We start from the raw sequence: 26396 nt of genomic DNA on the forward strand, positions 1-26396 counted from the left end.
AATGCTTATCTAGTTAATATCTCATAGGGAAGGATTTAAGCAAAAACCCAAATCTATTTTCTGTTTTTCTGCCTACCATTAATTCATATGATTTACTAATTTATATTAAGGATTTATGTCTTGATTCTGGCAGGACAACAAAGTACTGACTGTGAAAAGAGTTGAAATTAAAACGTACTTGTAAAAATATGTTTTTATTACATACAACCAAAAGTCTTAACCAGGGAAAAAAAATCTTAATCAGATTATTAGCTGTAACAATAGGGTCATTCTTTTGTTCTACTTGTAAGCATCAGACCCAGACTTATTTAAAACATCCTACTTCCTTATAAGCTACCACTAACATGTTATAGTACAATTATTCGATCAGTTCTTCTAGTTTATGATCTTCGAGAAGAATGACATTTAGGACTGGGAATAAAGCCATGAACACACAAATACAGAGCAAGGCATATAGCCTTCATGTGTAACATTTGAAGGAAGGGACTTTGGCATCAGATAGGCTGTGCCTGGCTCTGACACTTCTTGGTCAGTGTCAGAAAAATTGGAAAACTTTTTTTCTTCAGCCTCAGTTTCTTCAACTATAAAATAGAGATAATGATAACCTATGTAAAAAAAAAAAAAGGATTTTTGTCTGTGTATAAAGTGAAATAATGCATGAGACATGTTTAGCATAGTGTCTGGCCATAGAAAGGGCTCAATAAACTATACGTATACTCTGCAAGGCAGACTTTTCCACCCAGAAAAAAAGAAAGCAGCAGTACTTATGTAACATTAATATTTAAGGACAGCTATTTGATAAATAAACAGCGCTTAGTAGGGTTACCATGAAACTTCCCAAAGTGCTCTCATACCCATTGTTTCATCAGAGTTTCCTCTCTGTATAGAGCACCCATTAGACCTGGGAGAATTAAAAAATAATTAGAAGACATGGTGCTTATTTTAAAGGTGGTTATAACGTTTGAGAGAATCTAATGATAAGCTGAAACACTCCACACAAGGGTACATGAAGCATACATGGTCAGCTGTGCTCTCCCAGGTAAACGAGAGGGTTGGATCAGTGCAGGGGTGGCCATAAAGCCCACGAAGGAGGAAAGAAACCACTCTGGACACCTCTGGCTTGTCCTATTTCTCCAGATTTTGACATGATCTTGTTAAAACCATCCATCCTGCCATTGAAACTGAATGTTGTTTCATGTACTAATAAGTAGGCCACGGAAGGAACAGATTTGGGAATCCTATTGTACAAATATCATTCTCTTCTATTTCATGCTTTCAAACCCAAATAGAGCACCTAGGCAACATGCCAAATTGTCCATGTTCTAGAATAAGACCCATTCTCTTCCCTAGTCCAAGTTGTAGCACCATAATAACTCCTGGGCTGTGGACAGTGACTCTGGATCTGGGCAGACGTCTCTAGATTGATTTAGTCATTCTGGAGTCAGTCATTTCCCATGAATATGTTCATTAGAACATCATAATGGAAAACTCCCAAACTTAAATGGAACAATTTAGCCAAGTTGGCATGGGTAAAACATATGACGGGAAAAACTGTATCCCGGCATCAGGGTCTCTACCACATGGGCCCTGGGTAGCCCTAGATTCCAGGACACTAAAGGCTCTTGAGTCAAGTAAGGGCAAACACCATGGTGTAGCCATGCAAGGCCAAAGAAGTGGGACATTAAGCAAGGTTGAAACTGCCACTGATGAAAACCAGCTGGCTGTGGAAATGTCTAGTTACCACGAGAAAAGTTCCACTTATTTATAAAAAAAGATTAGTTCTGTGTCCTTTTCACACAGAGTTGAAGAAACCACTTTATGGTGTCTTTCTGCTGAGTCCTTCTGTTTTGCATTTAAGAGAAAAGGAGTTGAACATCAGAGTGAGAACAATACTTGAAGTATCAGATTTGCATTTCATTAGCTCCCCATATGGAGTGCAGAACTTCTTGCTTTTGAAATTGTATATATTTATGCTGCTCAATCCCCAGAGGCTGTCTGGACCAAACACTAGCTCTAATTCATAACAATTTTGGTTTCTCTTCATGTGGCCCACAAAGAGACTTGAGACTTTAATGGCTAGTACTTAAGAAAATCTACCTGTCAACATCCTGCCTTGCACGTGGTCTGTGGGAGCAGACAAAAAAGCTGTACCTTTGGGGAAAGAGGAGAAGGGTACACGGCCCTCTGGGAGGCTTCTATAGGTTGCCAAAGAGTTCTTAGTATCATCTGTCATCCACAGATTGAGTCGCTAATCTCTGTAATTTAAGGACCCTACCAATCCTAACCTTTTAATTGCTTTTAAAGCTTGGCAGTGTTCTGGTGTGCAGGAGGGTGGCAACTTGTGAGACATCCACTTCGACTTTCTTTGCAAAGCAGGAAACAAACCAGCCATTTAAAACCAGTATTTAACTCCACCTTGCTCTACTCAGGTATTTCAAAAATTTGCCCAGAGAACTGGAACATCCAGGCATAATTAAACTAAGTTAAGGATGGATGGCTAGATCAACTTTAGCTCTGCTTCAGTGGATTTAAGCCAAACCCCTCTCCTTTAAAGTAGCCTTTTGTGGTTTACTACACCCTGGCTGTCATGTTAAGTGAGCATCTGGAAAAAAAGAATGGCAGAACACTTCATAAAAGTGTCTTTTAGGTGGGTTCATTTTGCAATATAAGCCAGCTTCCAAGTTTCTTTCTTTCTTCTTCTTTTTTTTTTTTAACAGAAGGGAGAGGTCTGTTTTAGGGAATAAAGCAGAGTGAATCTTAAGTTGCCCCATGTCGCCTACATACACACAGCAGAGAAGTTGTTGCTGGCTCTTCCAGGGGCCTGACGAACAGGTCTCATTCTCGGGTACATCGTGTCCATTCTACTCACTTCTCAAGTCTGTAAAAGGCAGGGTCCCTGGTGGCTTGGAGCGTCACACCTTCCAGACAGCCTCTTTCTGGGCGCTGTGAGGGACGCTGGACTCTCATGCTGTGAGCACATAAAAAGGGCCTGTACTTCCTCCCCTGCTCGGCCCCTGGGATGAGAAGGCCTTTCCTTCCCGCTGCCTTCTCGGCTCCAGGCAAGGCTGTGGCAGGTGCCCCTGGCCAAAGGGTCCGCGAACTTTCGCAGTATGGGGGTAAGAAGAGCTTTTAAAGATAACCAAGTGCTGCAGACACGTGTGCATCACAATACTGCCCATGGAACATGCCACGGGCTTTCACCGCGGTGGAATCTGGTGTAATGACTGCATGGCTGGTAATTAAATTCCTAGTCAGCAAGGTAAGACACAGAGAGGGTCGCCAGTCTTTGGGAATGAAATAAGCAGAAAAGAAGAAAGACACTAAGTGTGGAAAGGCAGGAAATCTTGACTTCAACTTGGAAACATTCCTACTCATTGTCCCCAGGCAGAAAATCAGTCTCTAAATGCTAGTGACAGGTTTTGTCTCTCTCCAGTCTGTCCCTCATCAGGTCTGAGCTGGGCAATAGAAAGAGCTCCCTATCTGAGAGCAGACTGTGCCTCCAGCTCTGACCCCTCCAGCCTATCCTGCAAACCCGTCAGAGATCAGACTCAAAACCTCATTAAAACAGTGCTGTTCTCTGGAACAAATGGCACCAATTCCAGATCCCCCAGGTACACAAACGGGCCATTAACTGAGCAGCTGCCACATACAGGCACTCTGTCAGTGCTTCTCACACGCCGGGTCTCATTCTTACAAGCCCACTGCTTTCATTACCTCCATTTTATAAACTGACCCTGGGCTGACTTGGGCCCTGACAAAGGTACCAGGCCTGGATCTCAGGCCCTCCTGCCTGGTCTCATTTAATCCAAGTGACAATCGTCTGCTGCAATTACAGGGCTCTCTCTATAGCCCGGCCTGTACCCGCTCTGGTGCCTTTGCTCCTGCTGCACCCTTGGAACTGCCTCCGCTCCCCTGCCTGTGTAACTGTTAATGGCCCTCGAGGCCCACTTTCTCAGGGAAACCCTGCTGCTGCCCCCTTGCCTCACCTTGGCTGGGCTCCCCGTCTCCTTCCATCCAGACCAGTCTAAGGCCTGAATTGTTCACAGGTCATCTTGCCTGTGTCACTGTTCTCCAATTAGCCATGCACTGCCAAAGGCAACAGTGCTACCTTAAGTCTTGGGACATCCTATGGCACCCAGCACAGTGCCAGGCAAATAAACACTCCAAAGTGATAACTCTAAGCAAAAAGTATCAAAGCAAAGTATCACAGCTCTCCCCTCCTTTAAGCCCCTGGCTCCTTTTGTGTGTACTCATGCATTGCCAACGAAAAGGGGAGAGTGAAAGCAAGGTAAACCAACTGCTGACTGGTTAAACAACTAAATAAAAACAAATTAGTTCTGCTTAATTTCTTTTACCTTTAGCCCTGTGCTTTCCTGATGAGAGAGTAAAACCACTGACCACTGAGCAGACAAGCATGTGGGACTGAATCCTCTGTGGCAGAGAAGGTTTTAGACCCTGATCAATAAGGCCCAATTACCATAAGGTTAACTGCATCTCAAAATCACCTTGTTATGCATAATACATTTTAAAATTATGCTCATTGTAATACTTATCCATTAAATTGGATATTAATAGATAATTTAACAGATATGAGACAAGTTCTTAAAATTATCTTCTACAGAGTTCAGACACATTCACATTCTAAGTCACCTTAGCCTTTGACACTTTTGATGTAATGAGGGAATGATATACCACAATATGAAACAATTCCTCCAATAATGGGATGGGAAATTTGCCAGAAGGAGTTGTAACCTTATCTATAACTAGTGTAATTACCCTCGGTGGCATCTTGTACTGAGAATAATCTGTCTATGAGAAACTGGGTCACAGCTAGAGCACTTAAAATACTATAGAAATTCAGAGTGATAGCTCCCTTTGCCAAGCTGTTTTTAAAGTGCTCCTCTAGACTGCAAAAGTGCAAAATAGAGGGGGAAATTCTAGGGTTTTAAAAGAAAAACTTCGCCAAATTTTTCATTTAATTTTGCTATTAAGTAAAAACATTTGTAAAAAGAAGTTTTAACAAAACAAATTGTATAGACCATAGGAAAAAAATATGTAGCCCTTCAAAACTATTTTCAGTGGTGTCTTCCTGAACAAAGGTGGGGATAAACACAGGGCCTGGCCACTTACACAGCTTCCAGCCAGAGGCAGAAATTAAATGCTAACAGGATGGTTCATGTTACCTTACTAAGTTGTATTAAAATTCAGGGGTCTTACCAAACTTCAATTTCTCTTTCACTAAAAGAAACATTTGCTCCACAAAATAATATATGTCTGGCTATCAATCAAACTTCTATGCTGCAAACCAAGCAGCGGTGCTGTGTGTTAAAAGAAACTTACTCTAAGACCATGTGAAAAATAAGAACTACTACTACTTTCCATCTTTACTCTCCCTGAAAGTCACCTTATGCCAGCCTCGATACATATATAACATTCTTTCCAGAATGTAACCAATGTGACTTATACATAATGCCTCAAAGTTCAGGGTTCTTTATATTTTCCTTCCCTTCATCAGCACTCGGTATCTCTGTCTAATGTGAAAGTCCCGTTTAGAGAAAGAAGAAACTAGATTCAGAAAAACTACTTGAAATGCCCAGGACAACCTGACACATTGCCTGAAGCTATAATCAGATTCCAGGTTCCCGAATTTCCTTTCTTCTTTTCAAGCTCCAAGGCCATGATGTTTCACTAATTATGAGAAATACTTCTGAAAGGGCTGAACTGGATGAATTAGCATTTCACTGAGGTTTGAGTTTTACATATTTTTTTAGTCATAAAAATGTTCACAAAGAGCATGAAATAATATAATCCTGAAGTATAAAAAGGTGACTTTAGAAAGCAAAATGAAACAAAGAGCCTTCATGCCTTCATCGTGGACGCTGACTCTGTGACAATGTTACTTCAATGTCTAAAGAATCTCTAAAGCCAAGAGGTATAAATAACAGTAAAGTACATTTTATAGGCTCTCTGGAAAAACAAAACAAAACATTGATTTGAGATGTTCTGCTCTTTAAGATTTAGGAGTCTGGAAATTAAACTGCAAGAAAGTAGGCATCCAGCTGTGACATACTCCACGAGGGAAAGGAGGCACTAACGGTCCTCTTCATGTCAGACAGAAGAAACTCAGAGAACTGACCCTCAGCAGAGTCCAGGTAAAAGGATGAGTCCAAACATGTGGTTTGGAGCCACATGATAGAAAAGTTCGTCCTGATAGCCTCATCCATCAGAGGGCAGACAGCAGAAGCAAGAAGAACTACAATTCTGCAGCCTGTGGAACGAAAACCATGTTCACAGAAAGACAGACAAAATGAAAAGGCAGAGGGCTATGTACCAGATGAAGGAACAAGATGAAACCCCAGAAAAACAATTAAATGAAGTGGAGATAGGCAACCTTCCAGAAAAAGAATTCAGAATAATGATAGTGAAGATGATCCAGGACCTCAGAAAAAGAATGGAGGCAAACATTGAGAAGATACAAGAAATGTTTTAAAAAGACCTAGAAGAATTAAAGAACAAACAAACAGAGATGAACAATACAATAACTGAAATTAAAAAATACACTAGAAGGAATCAATAGCAGAATAACTGAGGTGGAAGAACAGATAAGTGACCTGGAAGACAGAATGGTGGAATTCACTGCCATGGAACAGAATAATGAAAAAAGAATGAAAAGAAATGAAGACAGCCTAAGAGACCTCCGGGACAACATTAAATGCAACAACATTCACATTATAGGGGTGCCAGAAGGAGAAGAGAGAAAGGACTTGAGAAAATATTTGAAGAGATTATAGTCGAAAACTTCCCTAATGTGGGAAAGGAATTAGCCACCCAAGTCCAGGAAGCGCAGAGAGTCCCAGGCAGAATAAGCCCAAGGAGAAACATGCTGAGACACATAGTAATCAAATTGACAAAAATTAAAGACAAAGAAAAATTACTAAAAGCAACAAGGGAAAAATGACAAATAACATACAAGGGAGCTCCTATAATGTTAACAGCTTATTTCTCAGCAGAAACTCTACAAGCTAGAAGGGAGTGGCATGATATATTTAAAGTGATGAAAGGGAAGAACCTACAACTAAGATTACTCTACCTGGCAAGGATCTCATTCAGATTTGACAGAGAAATTAAAAGCTTTACAGACAAGTAAAAGCTAAGATAATTCAGCACCACCAAAACAGCTCTACAACAAATGGTAAAGGAACTTCTTTAGGCAGGAAACACAAGAGAAGAAAAGGACCTACAAAAACAAACCCAAAACAATTAAGAAAATGGTAATAGGGGGCTTTCCTGGTGGCGCAGTGGATAGGAATCTGCCTGCCAATGCAGGGGACACGGGTTTGATCCCTGGTCCGGAAGGATCCCACATGCTGCGGAGCAACTACTGAGCCTGCGCGCCACAACTACTGAAGCCCATGCATCTAGAGCCCGTGCTCTGCAGCAAGAGAGGCCACTGCAGTGAGAAGCCCGGGCACAGCAACAAAGAGTGGCCCCCACTCGGTGCAATTAGAGAAAGCCCATGTGCAGTAACAAAGACCCAACACAGCCAAAGATAAATAAAATAAAAATAAAAGTAATTTTTTAAAGAAAATAGTAATAGGAACATACATATCGATAATTACCTTAAATGTGAATGGATTAAATGCTCCAACCAAAAGACACAGGCTCGCTGAATGGGGATAAAAACAAGACCCATATACGTGCTGTCTACAAGAGACTCACTTCAGACCCAGGGACACATACAGACTGAAAGTGAGGGGATGGAAAAAGATATTCCATGCAAATGGAAATCCAAAGAAAGCTGGAGTAGCAATACTCATATCAGACAAAATAGACTTTAAAATAAAGAATGTTATAAGAGACAAGGAAGGACACTACATAATGTTCAAGGGGTCAATCCAAGAAGAAGATATAACAATTATAAATATATATGCACCCAACATAGGAACACCTCAATACATAAGGCAAATGCTAACAGCTATAAAAGAGGAAATCGACAGTAACAGAATAATAGTGGGGGACTTTAACACCTCACTTACACCAATGGACAGATCATCCAGACAGAAAATTAATAAGGAAACAGAAGCTTTAAATGACACAATACACTAGACAGATTTAATTGATATTTATAGGACATTCCATCCGAAAACATCAGATTACACTTTCTTCTCAAGTGCACATGGAACATTCTCCAGGATAGATCACATCTAGGGTCACAAATGGTAAATTTAAGAAAATTGAAATCATATCAAGCATCTTTTCCGATCACAATGCTATGAGATCAGAAATCAATTACAGAGAAGAAAATGTAAAAAACACAAACACATGGAGGTTAAACAGTACGTTACTAAATAACCAAGAGATCACTGAAGAAATCAAAGAGGAAATCAAAAAATACCTAGAGAAAAATGACAATGAAAACACGATGACTCAAAACCTATGGGATGCAGCAAAAGCAGTTCTAAGAGGGAAGTTTATATCAATACAATCCCACCTCAAGAAACAAGAAAAATCTCAAATAAACATTCTAACCTTACACCTAAAGGAATTAGAGAAAGAAAAACAAACAAAATGCAAAGTAGGTAGAAGGAAAGAAATCATAAAGATCAGAGCAGAAATAAATGAAATAGAAACAAAGAAAAAGAGAGCAAAGATCAATAAAACTAAAAGCTGGTTCTTTGAGAAGATAAACAAAATTGGTAAACCTTTAGCCAGACTCATCAAGAAAAAGAGGGAGAGGACTCAAATCAATAAAATTAGAACTGAAAAAGGAGAAGTTATAACAGACACTGCAGAAATACAAAGCATCGTAAGAGACTACTACAAGCAACTCTATGCCAATAAAATGGACAACCTGGAAGAAATGGACAAATTCTTAGAAAGGTATAACCTTCCAAGACTGAACCAGGAAGAAATAGAACACATGAACAGACGAATCACAAGTAATGAGATTGAAACTGTGATTAAAAATCTTCCAACAGGGGCTTCCCTGGTGGCGCAGTGGTTGGGAGTCTGCCTGCCGATGCGGGGGACGCGGGTTTGTGCCCCGGTCCGGGAGTATCCCGCATGCCGCGGAGCAGCTGGGCCCGTGTGCCATGGTCACTGGGCCTGCGCGTCCAGAGCCTGTGATCCACAGCGGGAGGGGGAGGGGCCGCAGTGGTGAGAGGCCCACGTACCGCAAAAAAAAAAAAAAAAAAAAGAAATACATATATTAAAAAAATCTTCCAACAAACAAAAGTTCAGGACCGGATGGCTTCACAGGTGAATTTTATCAAACATTTAGAGAAAAGCTAACACCCATCCTTCTCAAACTCTTCCAAAAAATATCAGAGGAAGGAACACACCCAAACTCATTCTACGAGGCCACCATTACCCTGATACTAAAACCAGACAAAGATACTACAAAAAAAGAAAATTACAGACCCAAAATTACTGATGAAAATAGATGCAAAAATCCTCAACAAAACACTGGCAAACAGAATCCAACAACACATTAAAAGGATCATACACCATGATCAAGTGGAATTTAACCCAGGGATGCAAGGATTCTTCAAAATAGGCAAATCAATCAATGTGATACACGATAATAACAAATTGAAGGATAAAAACCATATGACCATTTCAATAGATGCAGAAAAAGCTTTTGCCAAAATTCAACACCCATTTATGATAAAAACCTCTAGAAAGTGAGCATAGAGGGAACCTACCTCAACATAATAAAGGCCATATACAACAAACCTCACAGCAAACATCATTCTCAATGGTGAAAAACTGAAAGCATTTCCTCTAAGATCAGGAACAAGACAAGGATGTCCACTCTCGCCACTATTATTCAACATAGTTTTGGAAGTCCTAGCCACAGCAATCAGAGAAGAAAAAGAAATAAAAGGAATACAAATTGGAAAAGAAGAAGTAAAACTGTCACTGTTTGCAGATTACTGTACATAGATAATTCTAAAGATGCCACTGGAAAACTACTAGAGCTAATCAATGAATTTGGTAAAGCTGCAGGATACAAAATTAATGAACAGACATCTCTTGCATTCCTATACACTAACAATGAAAGATCAGAAAGAGAAATTAAGGAAACAATCCCATTCACCATTGCAACAAAAAGAATAAAATACCTAGGAATAAACCTACCTAAGGAGACAAAAGACCTGTACCCAGAAAGCTATAAGACAACTGATGAAAGAAATGAAAGATGACACAAACAGATGGAGAGATATACCATGTTCTTGGATTAGAAGAATCAATATTGTGAAAATGGCTAGACTACCCAAAGCAATCTACAGATTCAATGCAATCCCTATCAAATTAGCAATGGCATTTTTCACAGAACTAGAACAAAGCAATCTTAAAATTTGTAAGGAGACACAAAAGACCCCAAATAGCTAAAGCAATCTTGAGGGAAAAAAATGGAGTTGGAGGAAATCAGGATCCCTGACTTCAGACTATACTACAAAGCTACAGTAAACAAGACAATATTGTACTGGCACAAAAACAGAAATACAGATCAATGGAACAGGATAGAAAACCCAGAGATAAACCCAAATACCTGGTCAGCTAATCTATGACAAAGGAGGCAAGGATATGCAATGGAGAAAACACAGCCTCTTCAATAAGAGTGCTGGGAAAACTGGACAGCTACATGTAAAAGAATGAAATTAGAACACTCCCTAGCACCATACACAAAAATAAACTCAAAATGGATTAAAGACCTAAGTGTAAGACAAGATACTATAAAACTCTTAGAGGAAAACACGAAGAACCTGCTTTGACATAAATCACAGCAAGAACTTTTTTGACCCACCTCCTAGAGTAATGGAAATAAAAACAAAAATAAACAAGTGGGACCTAATGAAACTTAAAAGCTTTTGCACAGCAAAGGAAACTATAAACAAGATGAAAGGACAACCCTCAGAATGGGAGAAAATATTGGCAAATGAATCAATGGACAAAGGATTCATCTCCAAAATATATAAACAGCTCATGCAGCTCAATATTAAAAAAACAAACAACCCAATCAGAATATGGGCAGAAGGGCTTCCCTGGTGGCGCAGTGGTTGAGACTCCGCCTGCCGATGCAGGGGACACGGGTTTGTGACCTGGTCTGGAAGGATCCCACATGCCGTGGAGGGCTGGGCCCGTGGCCCACGGCCACTGAGCCTGTGCATCCGGAGCCTGTGCTCCGCAATGGGAGAGGCCGCAACAGTGAGAGGCCCATGTACCGCAAAAAAAAAAAAAAAAAAAAAAAAGGGCAGAAGACCTAAATAGACATTTCTCCAAAGAAGACATACAGACGGCCAAGAAGCACATGAAAAGCTGCTCAACATCACTAATTATTAGAGAAATGCAAATCAAAACTACAATGAGGTATCACCTCACACTGGTTAGAATGGGCATCATCAGAAAATCTACAAACAACAAATGCTGGAGATGGGGTGGAGAAAAGGGAACCCTCTTGCACTGCTGGTGGGAATGTAAATTGATACAGCCACTATGGAGAACAGTATGGAGGTTCCTTAAAAAACTAAAAATAGAATTACCATATGATCCAGCAATCCCACTACTGGGCATATACCCAGAGAAAACCATAATTCAAAAAGACACACACCATACTTCCCTAGTGGCACAGTGGTTAAGAATCCACCTGCCAATACAGGGGACACAGGTTCACGCCCTGGTCTGGGAAGATCCCATGTGCCACAGAGCAACTAAGCCCATGTGCCACAACTATTCAGCCTGCACTCTAGAGCCCATGAGCCACAACTACTGAAGCCCATGTGCCTAGAGCCTGTGCTCTGCAACAAGAAAAGCCACTGCAATGAGAAGCCCATGCACCACAATGAAGAGTAGCCCCTGCTCACCACAACTAGAGAAAGCCCACGTGCAGCAGTGAAGACCCAACACAGCCAAAAATAAAAAATATAAATAAATAAAATTTATTAAAAAAAAACACACACAAAAAGACACATGCACTCCAATGTTCATTGCAGCACTATTTACAATAGCCAGGTCATGGAAGCAACCTCAATACCCAACAACAGATGAATGGATAAAGAAGATGTGGTACATATGTACAATGGAATATTACTCAGCCATAGAAAGGAACAAAATTGGGTCACTTGTAGAGACGCAGGTGGACCTAGAAACTTCACTCATACAGAGTGAAGTAAGTCAGAAAGAGAAAAACAAATATCATATATTAACACATATATGTGGAATCTAGAAAAATGGTACAGATGAACTGGTTTGCAAGGCAGAAATAGAGACACAGATGTAGAGAACAAACGTATAGACACCAAGGGGGGAAAGCGGGGGTGGAGGGTGGTAAGATGAATTGGGAGATTGGGATTGACATATATACACTAATATGTTTAAAACAGACAACTAATAAGAACCTGCTGTATAAAAAAATTAAATTAAATTAAATTAAAAAAAAAAAAAGAAAGTTGGTCCTACCAGAAACGTTTAGACAACATCAACAATACCTCGATAGAAGGATGTTGCAATTCTGAGCTCTCCGACCATCAATCACCGAAAGCTCTCTGACTTTAAGTTTGGAGCCCAGTGTGTCATCAATGGCATCTGCTTCTTTCTATAAAGAGCATGAAAGAAATCCATCAAAGTCAAACAGGGACATTCCGACTTCAGATACACAGTTTTCCTTTATATTTGCTGTACACACACACACACACACACACACACACACACACACACACACACACACACATGCACACACGCAAAGCCGAGACGGTAAGCAGGGGAATGTATGCAGGTGGTGGAATTGAAACAAAGGCTAAAATGTAGTTGACAAAGGAAAATAAGAAAAGCTGACCACCCACATTTGAAAAAGCATTATTTGGAAGAACAAAGTGCTTCTAAGTTGAAGATGCATAAATTATTAATGAACGGTACCCTCCTTTTGTCCCCCAAATCCCGATGGATAGCAGACAGAAGGACTGTCACTATGAATCAAGCTCAGCTGAAACATGCCACTGCTGGTCCAGCCATTTACAGGGCCCATTCACCCCAGAACCATTTGCATCCTGAACACTCAGAAAGCTGAACAATAAAACCTCCCAAACGTCTTCATGTGCAACAGGAAGCTCCCAAGCCCAGATGGTACCTTTCATTACCCTGGAGCCTGAAGGACAACAGGGAGGGCGCAGTTCAAGGCATTGGTTCGATTTACCTCGATTAACAATAAAACACTACTTACACACTCTACTGCTGTACAGAGAGCTGTAAGCAATGAGGGCCAGTCATAATTTATGGTGGAAGAGGCATAAAACAATTATACATAAAATACCAGTTTGAGTAAACTGGGCATCAAGGTGAAAACATAGATTGACTTGATAAATAGCAAGTTTGATTTTGTTAAAGGTCAGGATCAATTTAACAAACAGATCACGCCATTAAAAAATGAAAGAAGTGAAAGCAGACATAGAGAATGGACGTGCAAGATTGGGATTGACATAAGTGCACTGCCATGTATAAAACAAATAGCTAGTGAGAACCTTCTGTATAGCGCAGGGAGCTCAGCTCGGTGCCCTGTGGTGACCTAGATGGGCAGGATGGGGTCGCGGGGGTGGGGGGTGGTGGTGGAAGGCAGGTCCAAAAGGGGGGATATGGGGATATATGTATATGTATAGCTAATTCACTTCGTTATACAGCAGAAACTAACACAACATTGTAAAGTAACTATACCCCAATTTAAAAAATAAAAAAGATTAAAAAATAGGGAACTCTGGCCAAAAAAAAAAAAAGTAAGGAAACCAAAGAGTTCTAGAACTGGATAACAGTTTAGGAAACAAAGACAACATGGAGTTTATAATAAGAGGCACCATGTGACCAAATTTTAACTGTTTCGTATTGTGCTAAGATTTCAGGCATACCTCTCAATATTCAGTTAAGAGTTGAAACCCAATGTGAAATTAAGTAGGCATTGTATTACACCATCAAAAAAAAAAAAAAAAAACCCTAGGAAAACCAAGACATTTTGAGCTTATAGTAAGCCAAGGAGTTACATTAAGCAAAGTGTGGGTTTTAGCTCACTTACCTGCTTGGAGTTACTGTTCACAAAGAAATCCTACAGCCATGGCAGAGGCATGGAAAAGGCAAATCAGATACATGCAGTTCAGAAATCACAGCAACCAATGGGGGAAGGTCAAGAAATCAGTGACAGGGTAAGAGATGATTTTATGCTCCCAGGAGCAGCAATGAGGGTTGATGAAGGTGAGAGTCTGGCTGAAGATACATTGAAGAGCAGGGCACTAAGCGTTCAGGGTAGAGAGAGAAGATGGCATGTGCTGTACACAATTTTCAATGGTGGCAAATCAAATTCAGAAACGAAAGGGCTTTAAAACACCCCCAAAAGACTCAAAGTGGTGAAGGAACAAATCCTCTTTGAAAGGACCACTGGGCTCCATGTATTCAACATGAAGCAGATTTCACGGTTTTCCCTTGAAGCAGAAAATATCAATCAAGTCTATCAACCTGAGGGAACTACTCCCATTGTCATGTGCTACCAGCAAAATATGCTTTTTTGAGGGGATGGAATAATCTCCTATCTTCTTGTGTCACTAGGAAGGATTAAGAAAAGAAAAAAGACAAGTTCAGCAATATAGGTCAGTAAAACCAACACTCAGTACTCCCCAAGAGTCCAAACAACGTCTGTGGGCGCTCTGGGTAGGTATGCGGAAAAAGACAGAACTTGCAATTAAGAGACAATAAGTGATTCATGTGCTGTGCAGCCATTGGTGGTCCTGTCCACACTGCCTTGGGGCTGTTCATGCCTATAAGGTCAACAGTCTCTGTTGAAAATAGTTCATAGAAAAGACCTGGAGTGAAGAAGGGAAAGAGGAAGCAGTAATTGACACGTTATGAGAAAGTCACAGCTTTCTTTGCATATTTTTGCCATGAGGGCATGAATAAAGCTTCGGTGTGCAAAACACACCCCAGTTTTTGGGCCAACTACTTACACAATCAGCGTTTACTTAGCAGATTCCTTAAGGCCTCACTGGTCCCGGCAGCACTGCCAAGGCCAATTTTACACAGATGAGCTGTTTCACATCATTCTTCGAATGGGAAACAAAATGTATCCTCCCCTTGCTCCACCCATACAAGGGGGGATTACTTTTCTGGAATGGCGTTTAAAAAATAAAGTGATAACCACATGAAACTTTTCTTTCCTCTGATGTCACACTTTTCTTTTGTCCCTGTTGTAACTGTCAAGTTTTTTACACTGAAAATCCTTAGCACTCTTTCCCTGTAACAGCAGTTTCTCCTTTCAAGGGCAGAAAAAACTGGTGAAGTGAACTCCATGAGGTCATCTTATCCTACTTTTCTCTCTTAAAGAGACAAGTTGCAAGTTGAATTTAGACCCTGCTCTCCCTGTCTGGCCTTCAAGGAAGAAACTTGTATGAAGGTGTCTGGCAACTCATTCTCCCTAAGTTCCCACTGTCTGGAAATTAATCTCTACTGTAGTGGTCTATGGAACCAGGCCACAAGCATTTATTAAGGATGTGACTTGGGGCTCAGTTTCGCTATCTGTAAAATGAAGTAAACAACTGGATATTTATTGTATTAAATGTGATATGCATGTAAAGCATTTTGTACAGTACCTGTCACATATTTAAGAGCTCCATACTTGGAAGCTATCACACACTACAATTATTCTATCTTTCAAGCCAATGATCAAGTCCATTTTTTTGCCTATTGCCCTACTTTTCAGTTGAGTTGAAGCACAGCTGGTCAAGATCTCCCACTTGTAACCAGCAGCAGCACTAAGTGTAACAGTTAATAGCTAAGTAATGTATCTTATCTTTTGAGAGGTGAGGATGAAGAATGCCATGTGAGAGTTAGGTTAATTGGAGATCTTGAGAATCCCCTATTTTAAGAGTCCTTTAATCATCACATTTTAAACAAAATCACAAAGCTTATTAGACGGGGAATGTTAAAAATACTGATGCTCCCAGGACTATTTCAAATAAGTTAACATTCTTTTTGAAACTTTAAATTATTCACTAATTGGCTTGGGCCAAACATGATAGAATTGCCTACATTTGGCTCCACCTAACAGGATGTCTGATTTTTCCAGTTGATTTTTGGCGTAGGGCTTAGGGTTTGGAAAATAAGTAGGAAGTTGGGGCTTGCATTTTCAGGAGCCAGTGCTGATAAATTCCTATAAATAGGGTTTCACCATGAAATAATGACTCGACATTTCATAGGCAATGACAACCTTTATATGGATGGTTCTTAATCTTTTTGAGGTTGAGATCCCATTGTAAATCTGATAAAAGCTGGAGATCCCTCTCCAGAGAAATGCACACACTAATATTTATATAAAACCCTGTATTTGATTAACTATTACCATGCTGTCCAGCTATATAGAACCTGTACCTTATACTTTGGTACTAAGAAAAACCACTATTTACAATTTTTATCTCCTGTCTTCATATGCCATGACTAAGGACGAAGCTTGTTGAAATCCATGTCCTAAATCACATAATTTTTCAATGTAAAAACTAGATATACAGAATAACAAAAAACATAAAGAAAATAAAAAAAGAAATTTCTTTGGCCATTCATAAAAATTCAGAAGATACCATTCACTGACTATACCAAATGGGACCCCAAGAATGACTTGTATCTGACATGTTAGTGGAGAGTTGGATTCTGGAGCCTAGGATAGTTATCCTTTGTAACTATTCAAAGCAGAGAGGCTTTGAAATGTTATATCACGTTCTGATAATAGGACCTATAAAGAAGGGGTGTCCCCAGGCAAAGAGTGGGGAAGAGGAATGGAGATAACCAGCTGTTCATTTGTTGCTCCAGAGATATGTGTGCCTTTAGGTAAATGTAGTACCTTTAGTTCATTTTGTCTCTGTCCAAATTGCATGTGTAGGAAGAATGAATTTATAACATCTTGAGATGAAAATTTCCCACAAAACAAATATGAATGTTGTTTAATTGTAACTGAGATAGTACTACTATGCAATGTGCTACATTATGTATTAAAATAAGTCTCTTGTGGCTGGCCTAGAGATCATGTATAGTACAGTTTCAATGAGGAAGAGAGGTTCTGAGATTCAAGACATTGACTTTCAAATGAACTTCTGTAATGTGAGCAGGGGAGTAACTGTATGCTATTAAATCCCATTTCGTGCGGCACATAAGCTTACATAATCGGCTCACACCTTTGATATCCACACTGGAAAAAAAAAGAATCCTGAATAGAAATGCTCTTGTTCTTAAAACTGGAGTTAAAGAAAATCCTTTACAAAGTCTAACCTTCATAATCAATAAAGCCATCAAGAAGAACAAAGTGAAACTGAGAATTATGCCACTTGTACACCTGTCTGGACACTGAATACATACTGAGCCATATTTTTATTATCTGTGACATAGGAATAATACTCACCTCAAAGAGTTGGTGTGAAGATTAAATGAACAAATAAGTATCAGTTCCTTGAGAACTAAAAATTAGGGTTGATGAGATTGGGGCTGTATATATTATATTCAGCACCAAAAATGTAATGGATACTTAATATTGGTTATCATCTTTTAGTCTATATTCTGGTTATTTACAGATTTTCCTCATCTCTGCTTTTATAGTATAAGCTGCATTACAGACGTGTGCAATAGTTTAACACATTTGTGTCCTTTGACATACTTTATATGCAAAGCAGACAATAAAAATATCTGTTGTTTTTAATGATTCAATATTTCTCATATCAACAGGGCACATCTTGTGTGTGTGTGTGTGTACATTTACTTATATCAAATCTCTCCTACATGTCATTAATCAGTGTTCACCTAAATTATACTAATCTGAAGCTTGAAATTTTTTTCAAAATCTTACTCTGTGTAGTGTTCCTGTTGCATGCACACAGACAATGGTATTCATGGGTTCTTTGTCTCTCTGAGAAATTTACTTGGCCACACAACTGGCTGAAATCCAGAGAGTTTGACCAGCGTTTTATAACTCTGGAGGGAAGAAAGAGGAGAAATCATTGAAAAAAAGGGTTCCCGGTATTCATTTGGGAGTAGAAAAGAGAGCAATTCAAGTGTAACAATAATTATATAGAGCATTGCCAAGACTAAAATGAAAATGCATAGGTCTTGACGTTGCCATTAGTTATGAGACATGGGGACACAATGACAGGCACCCCGTTTCCTTTAGTCTATCCTGTGTGTTCCTACTAGTCTGTCTTCATCTTTCGATTTTCTGCCTCTCAACATTCAATAAATTCAGTGGAATGGCTCAAATTACCTTCATTTGGGAAACACCTTTATGGTTTAGAAATTCTCAGCTCATGTTCTTACACCAAGAGGGGAGACCTACTTGAGTCAAGCTGAGTGGGTGTGCTGAAATTTTTCTCCGGGAAGTACTACTGCAAATGTCACAAATGATTCTACTTAACCAGTCTACTACGCAGTGTTAAGTGCAACCGAAATGTTCTGGTTTATCCTGACTGGCATGACTACTGATTATTTAAACAGCAACTGGTTGCTAGGAGACAATTACCCAATTGCTAGGCTTTCTGCAACCCTGTCTCCTGGAGCTCTTGAGAACTGTCCACATATTCGTCCCAGAGCATTTTGGCAGCATCCTTCTACACCTTCTGCTGAAAGCCAGTTAATTATGAGTCTTGTAAACTTGGGTCTTTCAACCATCTGCCTTCATAATAAATGTAACCCAAGAGCTCAGACTTGAATAGCATCATTTGGAATAACTGCTGTTTTTCTCTTCCTTTTATTTACTTCTCTAAGTCCCCAAACCTTCATCTTAGGCAACTAGAATGGACCAGTATTAGTGACTGAAACTGAAGTAGGAAATCAGCAGGACGTGTAATTAGGTCAGAAGATTATTTGAATCTACCAGGAAACTGGCTATGTCCTAATGTCCTACTTCATGTTAAGGCCCAGAGGAAACTATCGTGGGACGGGAGAGAGAGGAGGCCTGTTGTGGCCATTCAGGAATGAATCTGGTCCAAGTACCTGCCATACAAGAGCTCTCAACACATCTTTTGTTTGTCCCCTGAAAGATAAGGTATCTTGCTTTCAACTGGACAACGTCCTATCTCCTTTTTCTTCATTTTCCTTTATTTGGCATTTATGATATTGTACAAGTTTGCTGTCATACTTTTGGGAGGGGTCCCAGCTGAGTGCTCCTATCTTACAGTCATTCTGCCATGGCAGGCAACCACCTGCATTTCTGTACTTTATTAAAATAGCATTAAGGGCACTGCAGAGAGATATTCTCTCACTTAAGGGAAAATATTCTGGCTAAAAGATGTACTACTTTTTCTTTTCAATTTTAGTTGCATCAGAGGCCATTTTGAAAAAGAAAACCCTCAGCTGTTTTTTCTCCCCAGCCTCAGTCCATCTTCTCCCTTGGTGCTTGGCAGTTCTGTTCTGAGACACTCTTTCTTGGGAACCAAGCCAAGCCTAAGCAGACTAGGAAGTCTGCTGCTTGTCTGAGGGTGCTCCACCCTGGGAATGATTCACACGGGAGTTAACGGCCTCCCAGCAAAACCCAAGGAAAGCCCCTACGCAGATGCCTGGCATCTGCCTGTTCCTGTTCCTTAAGACACCCTCTGCTCTCATCATTTCTCTCCCTCAGTCACCCTTTGAACTTTTCTCCTTACACTCTGAGACTCACTTTTTCCCTCCCAGACTTCCGATTGACTGTTGAAGACCTCAACCCACCTCTTGCTTGTACTTCTGAGACTCTGTGTACCAAGCCACTTTGCTGTGAATTCTACTAGATGCCCTCTCGAGGGGGTGAGAGGTACCGCACAGATGTGACCAAGCCCACTAAGTGACGCTGACTACTTGGCCAGGTTAGTAAGCACCAAATCAAACTGCATGTTCTCATACTACCATGTTGCTCACTTTTCAGAAGCTCCTCGGGTCCTATTTGTTCCACTGCCATCCTCACACTTGCTCAGCCTTCACAGCCCCACTTCTGAGTCGGTCATGTTCAGGACAGAGCAGAAACTTCTTTCTAGGTTCTATCTAGCTGCCAACTTATAGTCATTTACCAACCCCCATACTTCAAAAGGTTCCATTTATTTCAAATAAGCAGCCCACTTCTGATAATAACCATTTGAGATATAAATATTATAACTAAAATAGCTTCAGAAACAAACACTGTGGGGTGACACTACAAGTTAGGTAACTCTCCTACTATTTTCCCCTGGTGGCCCCTTTGACTAAGCACAAGTGACAATAAGACACAGAGCTCCTTCCACCAACGGAGACGGTGTTGTGGAAAGACACCAGAGCATGAAGCTCCCTGACAAGGAGCTTGTATACCTTCAACACGTACACACACATGCGTGCGCGCGCACACACACACACACACACACACACACACACACACAAACGGACAGGAACCTGAACACACATGCAGACCCACACACCATGCTATTTGCAGGAACATAATAGGCTAGACCAAACAGCCTAGAATTAAGATGCCTAACATATCATGGTTACGGCAGATGGCCAGGGATCATACACAAGGACATGACTCCTTAATTATTTTAGCATCTGGAGGGTACATGCTCTTACCTGCTGTCTTTGGTAAGCAGAGAAAGTTCTTTCTAGGTCTTCAAGATCTAGAACTTTGAAGACTTTTGTATCATCAATTTCGGTCCACACTGTTCCTTCCAGTTTGTTCTGCAAACATCAAGTTAAGAAGCGCTGGGGTTTATAGTTAGACACAAAAAGAATAGATGTAGTTATTTTTTTTACAAAGTGCTGCTATCCCAAATTTTTCACTCTACCGATGCTCAGAATGAGCTGGCTTCAGAAATCGGGTCCCTTGTTTCAGAAGCTTTATCACTTGAATATCTGAGCTAGTGAGGATCCTGAATCCACACCAGGAAATGAAATCACTGGACAGCCAGGGTGGCCCGATCAGAGACAACACAGTGCACTGCTAGTGCTATCCGCTAGAGGGAAAGTCGGAACAAATGGCTCACCTCAGGCAGCTTAGACCAGTTGAAGGATTTCAGGGCGTTTGTGGGCTGAGGAATGTTCTTCTTCTTGAGTGCCAGACCCAGGGGGGCACCAGGAGGTGGCATGACTCCCCCCAAGGGAGGAGGCCCTGGGGGAGGGGGAGGGCCCCCTGGGGGGAGGGGAGGGGGTGGAGGAGGAAGCGCTCCACCAGGCAGAGGCGGGGGTGGGGGGGGAGGGAGGAGGGGTCCGGGCACAGAGGAAGGAAAGGGCCCCCCGGGGGCTCCAGGCGATGCTCCACCGGGGAGTGAAGCGCAGACGGCCCTCTGAAAAATAAAAATAGGAAAAGAGGAGATGAACAGAAGAAGTAAATTCACTGGATGATTTTTAGGGTCTGAAACTTTGCCTAACGTGTGTATTATGGAGAAATTCACACATCTGAGAATGTGGGCTTAAAGGCGCAGTAAGTTGAGTGGCCTCGTGTGTGACACTCTAGGGCTCGTTTGCAAAGGGCTCACGTGTCTCTCACTTCTGGTACCATCCTCCAGTTTGGTTTTCATGAAATCAGTTTTCATGTTAAGAAGCTAATGTGATTTCCTTGCTCTTGTGAGAGTATCTGTATTGGAGAACAAATGCACACCTCCGACCACCTCTGCTAACGTGCACGGTATGCAGAGGGAGCAGGTTGCACAACCACCATGATGGGTCAGGAGACGGTTCAGGCTCTATTGCCCCCAGCAGAGCTGTCTACTTAAGGATGGGGGCTCCGGGATAAGGAGGCCTCAGCAGCTGCCCGGCAATGGGAGACCCAGCCTGGGGCCCGTGAGCTCACCCTGCTGAGCTCGTGGAGCTGGGCCGTGAGGTCCGCCACCTGCTGCTTCACTTGCTTGTGCTCAGTGGTCTCCTTTTCAAGTTTCTCTTTCATTTTATTCAAGGTCTGCATCATCTCTTCCTTCTCCTGGGCCTTGGCATCGCATTCTCGCTCTTTCTTTTCCAGTTTCTGTTGTAACTCATTGTGCTCTATACATGAAAACAACTGGACATGAAAACGGTGAACTCTTCAAAGCTGAAGCATTTTCTCTAAACAGAAGATCGATTGAGGGTGATTGTGAGGCTCTTTATTATGATTTATAAAATCATTCCTCTTCTCCATCAAAGGGAGCAACTCATGGGCTCAATGGTGCTCGTGCTTGGAGGGGGCCTCAGTTGAACAACTTTATCAACTACATTCTGTAAAAGGCTGAAGAGGCCCTCCGGTCCCAGTTCCAAAGATGGAACACAGGCGTGAGCAACTATTTGTGGAGGTGAATGGCGCCTGCTTGGTATTTAATTTAGAATCCTGTCCTAGAAATGGCCCTTTAGTCACACTAGGGAAAATGACTATTAACAGGGCCTCTTTTCACAAGTTAGAAATGAGAACTAGACAAGTCCAGTGTTCATTAGCTGGGTTTGCTGGCTCAGGTCCCACTAGCAGAGGGGCTGAAAGGGAGGATCCTGCCCTGGGAGGAAGTGCTGCTGCCGGACCCAGGGTTTGTCCCAGTGTGGAGTCATTGCTCCCACTGCCCTCAGAGGGCCCCTTGGACTTGAAGTGTTTTATGTGCTGGCAAACAATTCTTAAAACTTGTGAAAGCAGATGTTATTATCTCATCATTAAACACCTTAAGGGTTTTAAGTTAAGTAGTACCTGCTGAGCATGAGAATCACGATAATACGCGGAGAAAAATATTAGCTCTCAGCTGTAGTTGCACTCACCCCCCCCAATCCCGCTATAACGGAACAAGGCATCCCATTTAGCATAATGCTTACTTATGTTGCCAACACACCTCCTGACTCTAGCACTTACAGGAGTAATACTCTTTGGAAAAGAGGACTAATGAAGTTTAGCCTGCAGATTTTCATTTCAAATACTTGGCCCCCATCCCTAGTCTTTTTATACCAATAAACCTACTAGAGACAGAACCTACTGGGGCAGAGCTATACAGAGCTGGTCTCTATTTCTGAATTTGATAACATTTAAATTCTTGCTTTCTCTGTCTTTTACTTTCTCTCTTCTTAGTTCTCTAAAATCAGAGTTTGCAGAGAAGGGTTCAAGTCACTAAAATCCTTGGATTTTACCAGGCTTGGAGCTTACCAGCCTTGGAGTTAGGATAACCATCAACCCGCTTCTACCACTCTGTGGATGCTTCCCTGACTTCTTCAGCGACATCTAAAAACTACCCCACTGCATCCCACTTTCCTTCTTCTATCTCTGTTTCATTCCTCTTTGACAATGTAAGACCTGACTTCCTATTATCGGTCATTAGCCTTTGACAAATCTGGCCAAGCCTCAGAACCACCTGAGAGATTTTGACATTTCAGGACTCACAGACCACATTCCAGGGAGTCTGTTCTATAGATCAGGGGCAGGGCTTAGGAACCTGTGGTTTTCAAATGCTCCTTAGAGGATTCTGATAAAGTGCCCGGTATGGGAAGCTCCAGCCTAAAGGATTATCTCCACAAATCGTTCTCCATTTGCTAAGCTTTTATTCAGTACTTACTGGGTATCCGGCACTACAGAGAATTCTCCCCAGATATTCTCCACCTTTCAGGTCCATAGTACTTCCTGTCTCCTCACAGCCTCCACCCTCTGAGAAATTCATCAACAGGTACCCTATTTAATAGAACTTTGCTACTTGACACTTCCAGAGAAGAATGAATTTTACCGACAATATCTCCTTTTTTGCACTCTATGCATGACCTCACTTTAAACCATCCTATTCCTCCAGCTGATCTCGGCCATTTCCTCTTGTACCCCTCGACTGCCTAAATGCTACAAAACTTTCTACCATTTACTAGGCAGCTAATAAATGCCAGGTACTATGCTAAAGTCCTAATATTTGTCATTTACTCTTCACAACAACCCTGTGAGTTAGATGTTAATCTTCACTTTGCAGAGGCAAAGACTGGAGGGGTAAAGGACATGACTTAGCCTACCCACACAGTCAGTCAGGGGCAGAGCTGAGACCCAGACCCAGAGCCCAGCACCGTGCCTGCCCCATGCAGCCATTCAGTACATACCCACTGCATGAAGGACTGAAATGACTCCAAAGCTTATGTCCTAAGTAAGTACTCTCTTCAACTTGCACACCTGAGTCTCCATGCTCTAGAGGATATCCCTAAAGTACCACTCATTGACCATCTTCTCGGGTATAATTCTCTCTTTACCCTAACTTGTTGTCAGCGTCTCTATTCTTTCTATAGCAGTTTCTGGAATTAATTTATAAAAATGTATGTGCAACCTCACTTATCTGAGACCTATCTGAATTCATACGAGGAACCCACAATATAACAGAACTTCATATTCGGTATTTTCCGATATCAGTGGTGAGCCTGCTTTTCTGCTCAATGGACAAAACGTGATGAGAGGAAAGGAAATGCTTCAGCATCTCTTGGACCATATTTTCAACACACTGAATACTATGGTGAGTGCTACTGTATGTCACTGGCTGTGAATGAGTCACTTGGACAGGGAAAAGGAAGTCAGTTAACCAGCATAGTGAAAGAGTAGTGGCCAGGAGTATGACTGTTTTCTCAAAGGGTCCAACTTTAATTTGCTAATATTTTGAAGGAGGGGAAGAGTTATACTTATTCTGTGAGTGGTTTGGCATGGTGACAGGCACAAATGACCGCCCCCCCCCAAGTCATTTGATGCTGAGAGTTGATATCAAAGACATACTGAGATACTCACCAATGGCTGGTCTGTTAATGTTTCACAACATGTACATCTCTAATGGTCAGTGATTTTCTGCATGATTTCTCTTTTATAACTGGTGCCAAATTAAGGTCACGTGGAGAAATGGGATGCTGGAACCAAGTTGCCTCTGCTTCTCTTTCAAAATTCTGGGTAATCCCTGGTGTCCCTGATTATAGTTCTTAAAATCTAGTGTGCTTTAAAGAGCAGTTATGGGGAAGGCTGGGATGAACGGTAGTTAAGAAAATCTGAATGAATGAATATTGAACAGTAAATGCTTCAAAAATGCTTCCAAAAATGAACGGTGGTTTAGAAAATTTGAATTAGTGAACATTGAACAGTGAATGCTTCAAAAAATGATTATAATGAAATGATAAAATATTTGGGAACCAACATGACAACTAAGATAGTCTGATTCAAGAAAAACCAGGCAAAATGCCCTGAAAGCATGGGGGAGGGGAAAGGCTGTTTATACACCAAAGTCAGTGAGAAGCATCAATGCAAATTTCTAAAATATACAGTAAGGAGAGTTGTCCAATAACCAGTAACATGACCTCTTCTCTTGTCAGGACCTCATCATTTACCTTTTCTCATTTTTTCTGCTTGTTCTTTCCACTGCTTAACTTCATTTTCATTAACCAACCTGTATGATAGTTAAAGGAGCATTCATTACAAAAAGCGTAAAAGGCCCACTGTTAAATGCATGCTCTCTAGGTAGAAAAACTGTTTAATGCAGAGAAAGTCCTCAGCATGCTTGAAACCCATTTTAAACCCAGATGTTACATACATACATATATATATATATATTACATGTATACATATAGGAACTCGTATCTGACCTCTAGAACATTTCAGTTCTCCCAGCTGCTATTTTGAAGTAGGATAATACAAATGTCTTATACTGGTGCTATTATCTCAAGGGTAGCAAAATAAGAAGAAACTTACATCCGTACGACATTTTTAATATTAAAGTTTTCCAAGGGCGTGGAGTCAGGGTCCTGACCTTTGTCATTCTGAATAACTATTTGCTGTATAATTCTATCTAGGAGTAGCCAGTACTGAACGGTGTTGCCACTTCTCTTGTCTAAAAAAGAAAAGAACAGTGGAGATACTTCAACTGGTTTCAAAACTTGAACGAATATTTTTCAACAGAGGTCACCCGCCAGAGCCACAAAACCAGACAGATGTTTACAACCCTTCCCAACGTTTCTGGAATTCTGACACACGATGGTCATTTACGTGACTGAGAGGCACTTGCTGCCCCCTTCTAAATGTGTTGTAAGGCATATATTTATTTTTAAAATCAAAGCGAGTTATAATTCATTTCATCTTGAGAACTTCACAACACCCCTTAAGCTGTGCAGAGACACACTGGGCTGTCACAAAACTAAGGTTTGGAATCCCTGGTGTGCACCCAACCTAAGCCACACTGTTCAGAAGACAGAGCCCTTTGGATGATGTCCAAACATTCACAAACACATGCGTTAAGTCACAAACACACTCACAAGGCATTTGGAGGCAGTGGTGCAGGATGGACATGAAGTGAGGGTAAGCTTCACTGTGGGTCAGCCTCTTCCTGGTCAGCTCAAACATCTGAGTAGCACTTTTTGTGTCTATGTGAACCTGTTTCATATGAAAAAGAAATCTAAGTCAAACATCCAAGTTCTTCAATTCCTGCAAGGTAAGGTAAGCAATTACA

At 41.1% G+C, this 26396-nt stretch overlaps 1 protein-coding gene across 5 annotated transcripts in view; it reads right to left on the reverse strand.

Annotated features, from left to right (window-relative positions):
- Nucleotides 1–26396, reverse strand: part of DAAM1 (dishevelled associated activator of morphogenesis 1) — a 179497-nt gene that overhangs the window by 32435 nt on the left and 120666 nt on the right. For 2 of the 5 annotated variants that reach the window (XM_065900351.1, XM_065900342.1), the window contains 7 exons: nucleotides 26203–26320; nucleotides 25643–25781; nucleotides 25282–25340; nucleotides 21800–21987; nucleotides 20994–21293; nucleotides 20581–20688; nucleotides 12492–12598 (listed from right to left, as the gene is read on the reverse strand). In XM_065900351.1, the coding sequence (XP_065756423.1) occupies nucleotides 12492–12598; nucleotides 20581–20688; nucleotides 20994–21293; nucleotides 21800–21987; nucleotides 25282–25340; nucleotides 25643–25781; nucleotides 26203–26320 (1019 nt within the window). Of the gene's footprint in view, nucleotides 1–12491; nucleotides 12599–14062; nucleotides 14093–20580; nucleotides 20689–20993; nucleotides 21294–21795; nucleotides 21988–25281; nucleotides 25341–25642; nucleotides 25782–26202; nucleotides 26321–26396 lie in introns of all 5 variants that reach the window. The other 3 variants (XM_065900368.1, XM_065900360.1, XM_065900333.1) reach the window with 2 other exon arrangements.

This window comes from Phocoena phocoena, chromosome 2, assembly GCF_963924675.1.
Source record: "Phocoena phocoena chromosome 2, mPhoPho1.1, whole genome shotgun sequence".
Classification (NCBI taxonomy): Eukaryota; Metazoa; Chordata; class Mammalia; order Artiodactyla; family Phocoenidae; genus Phocoena; species Phocoena phocoena.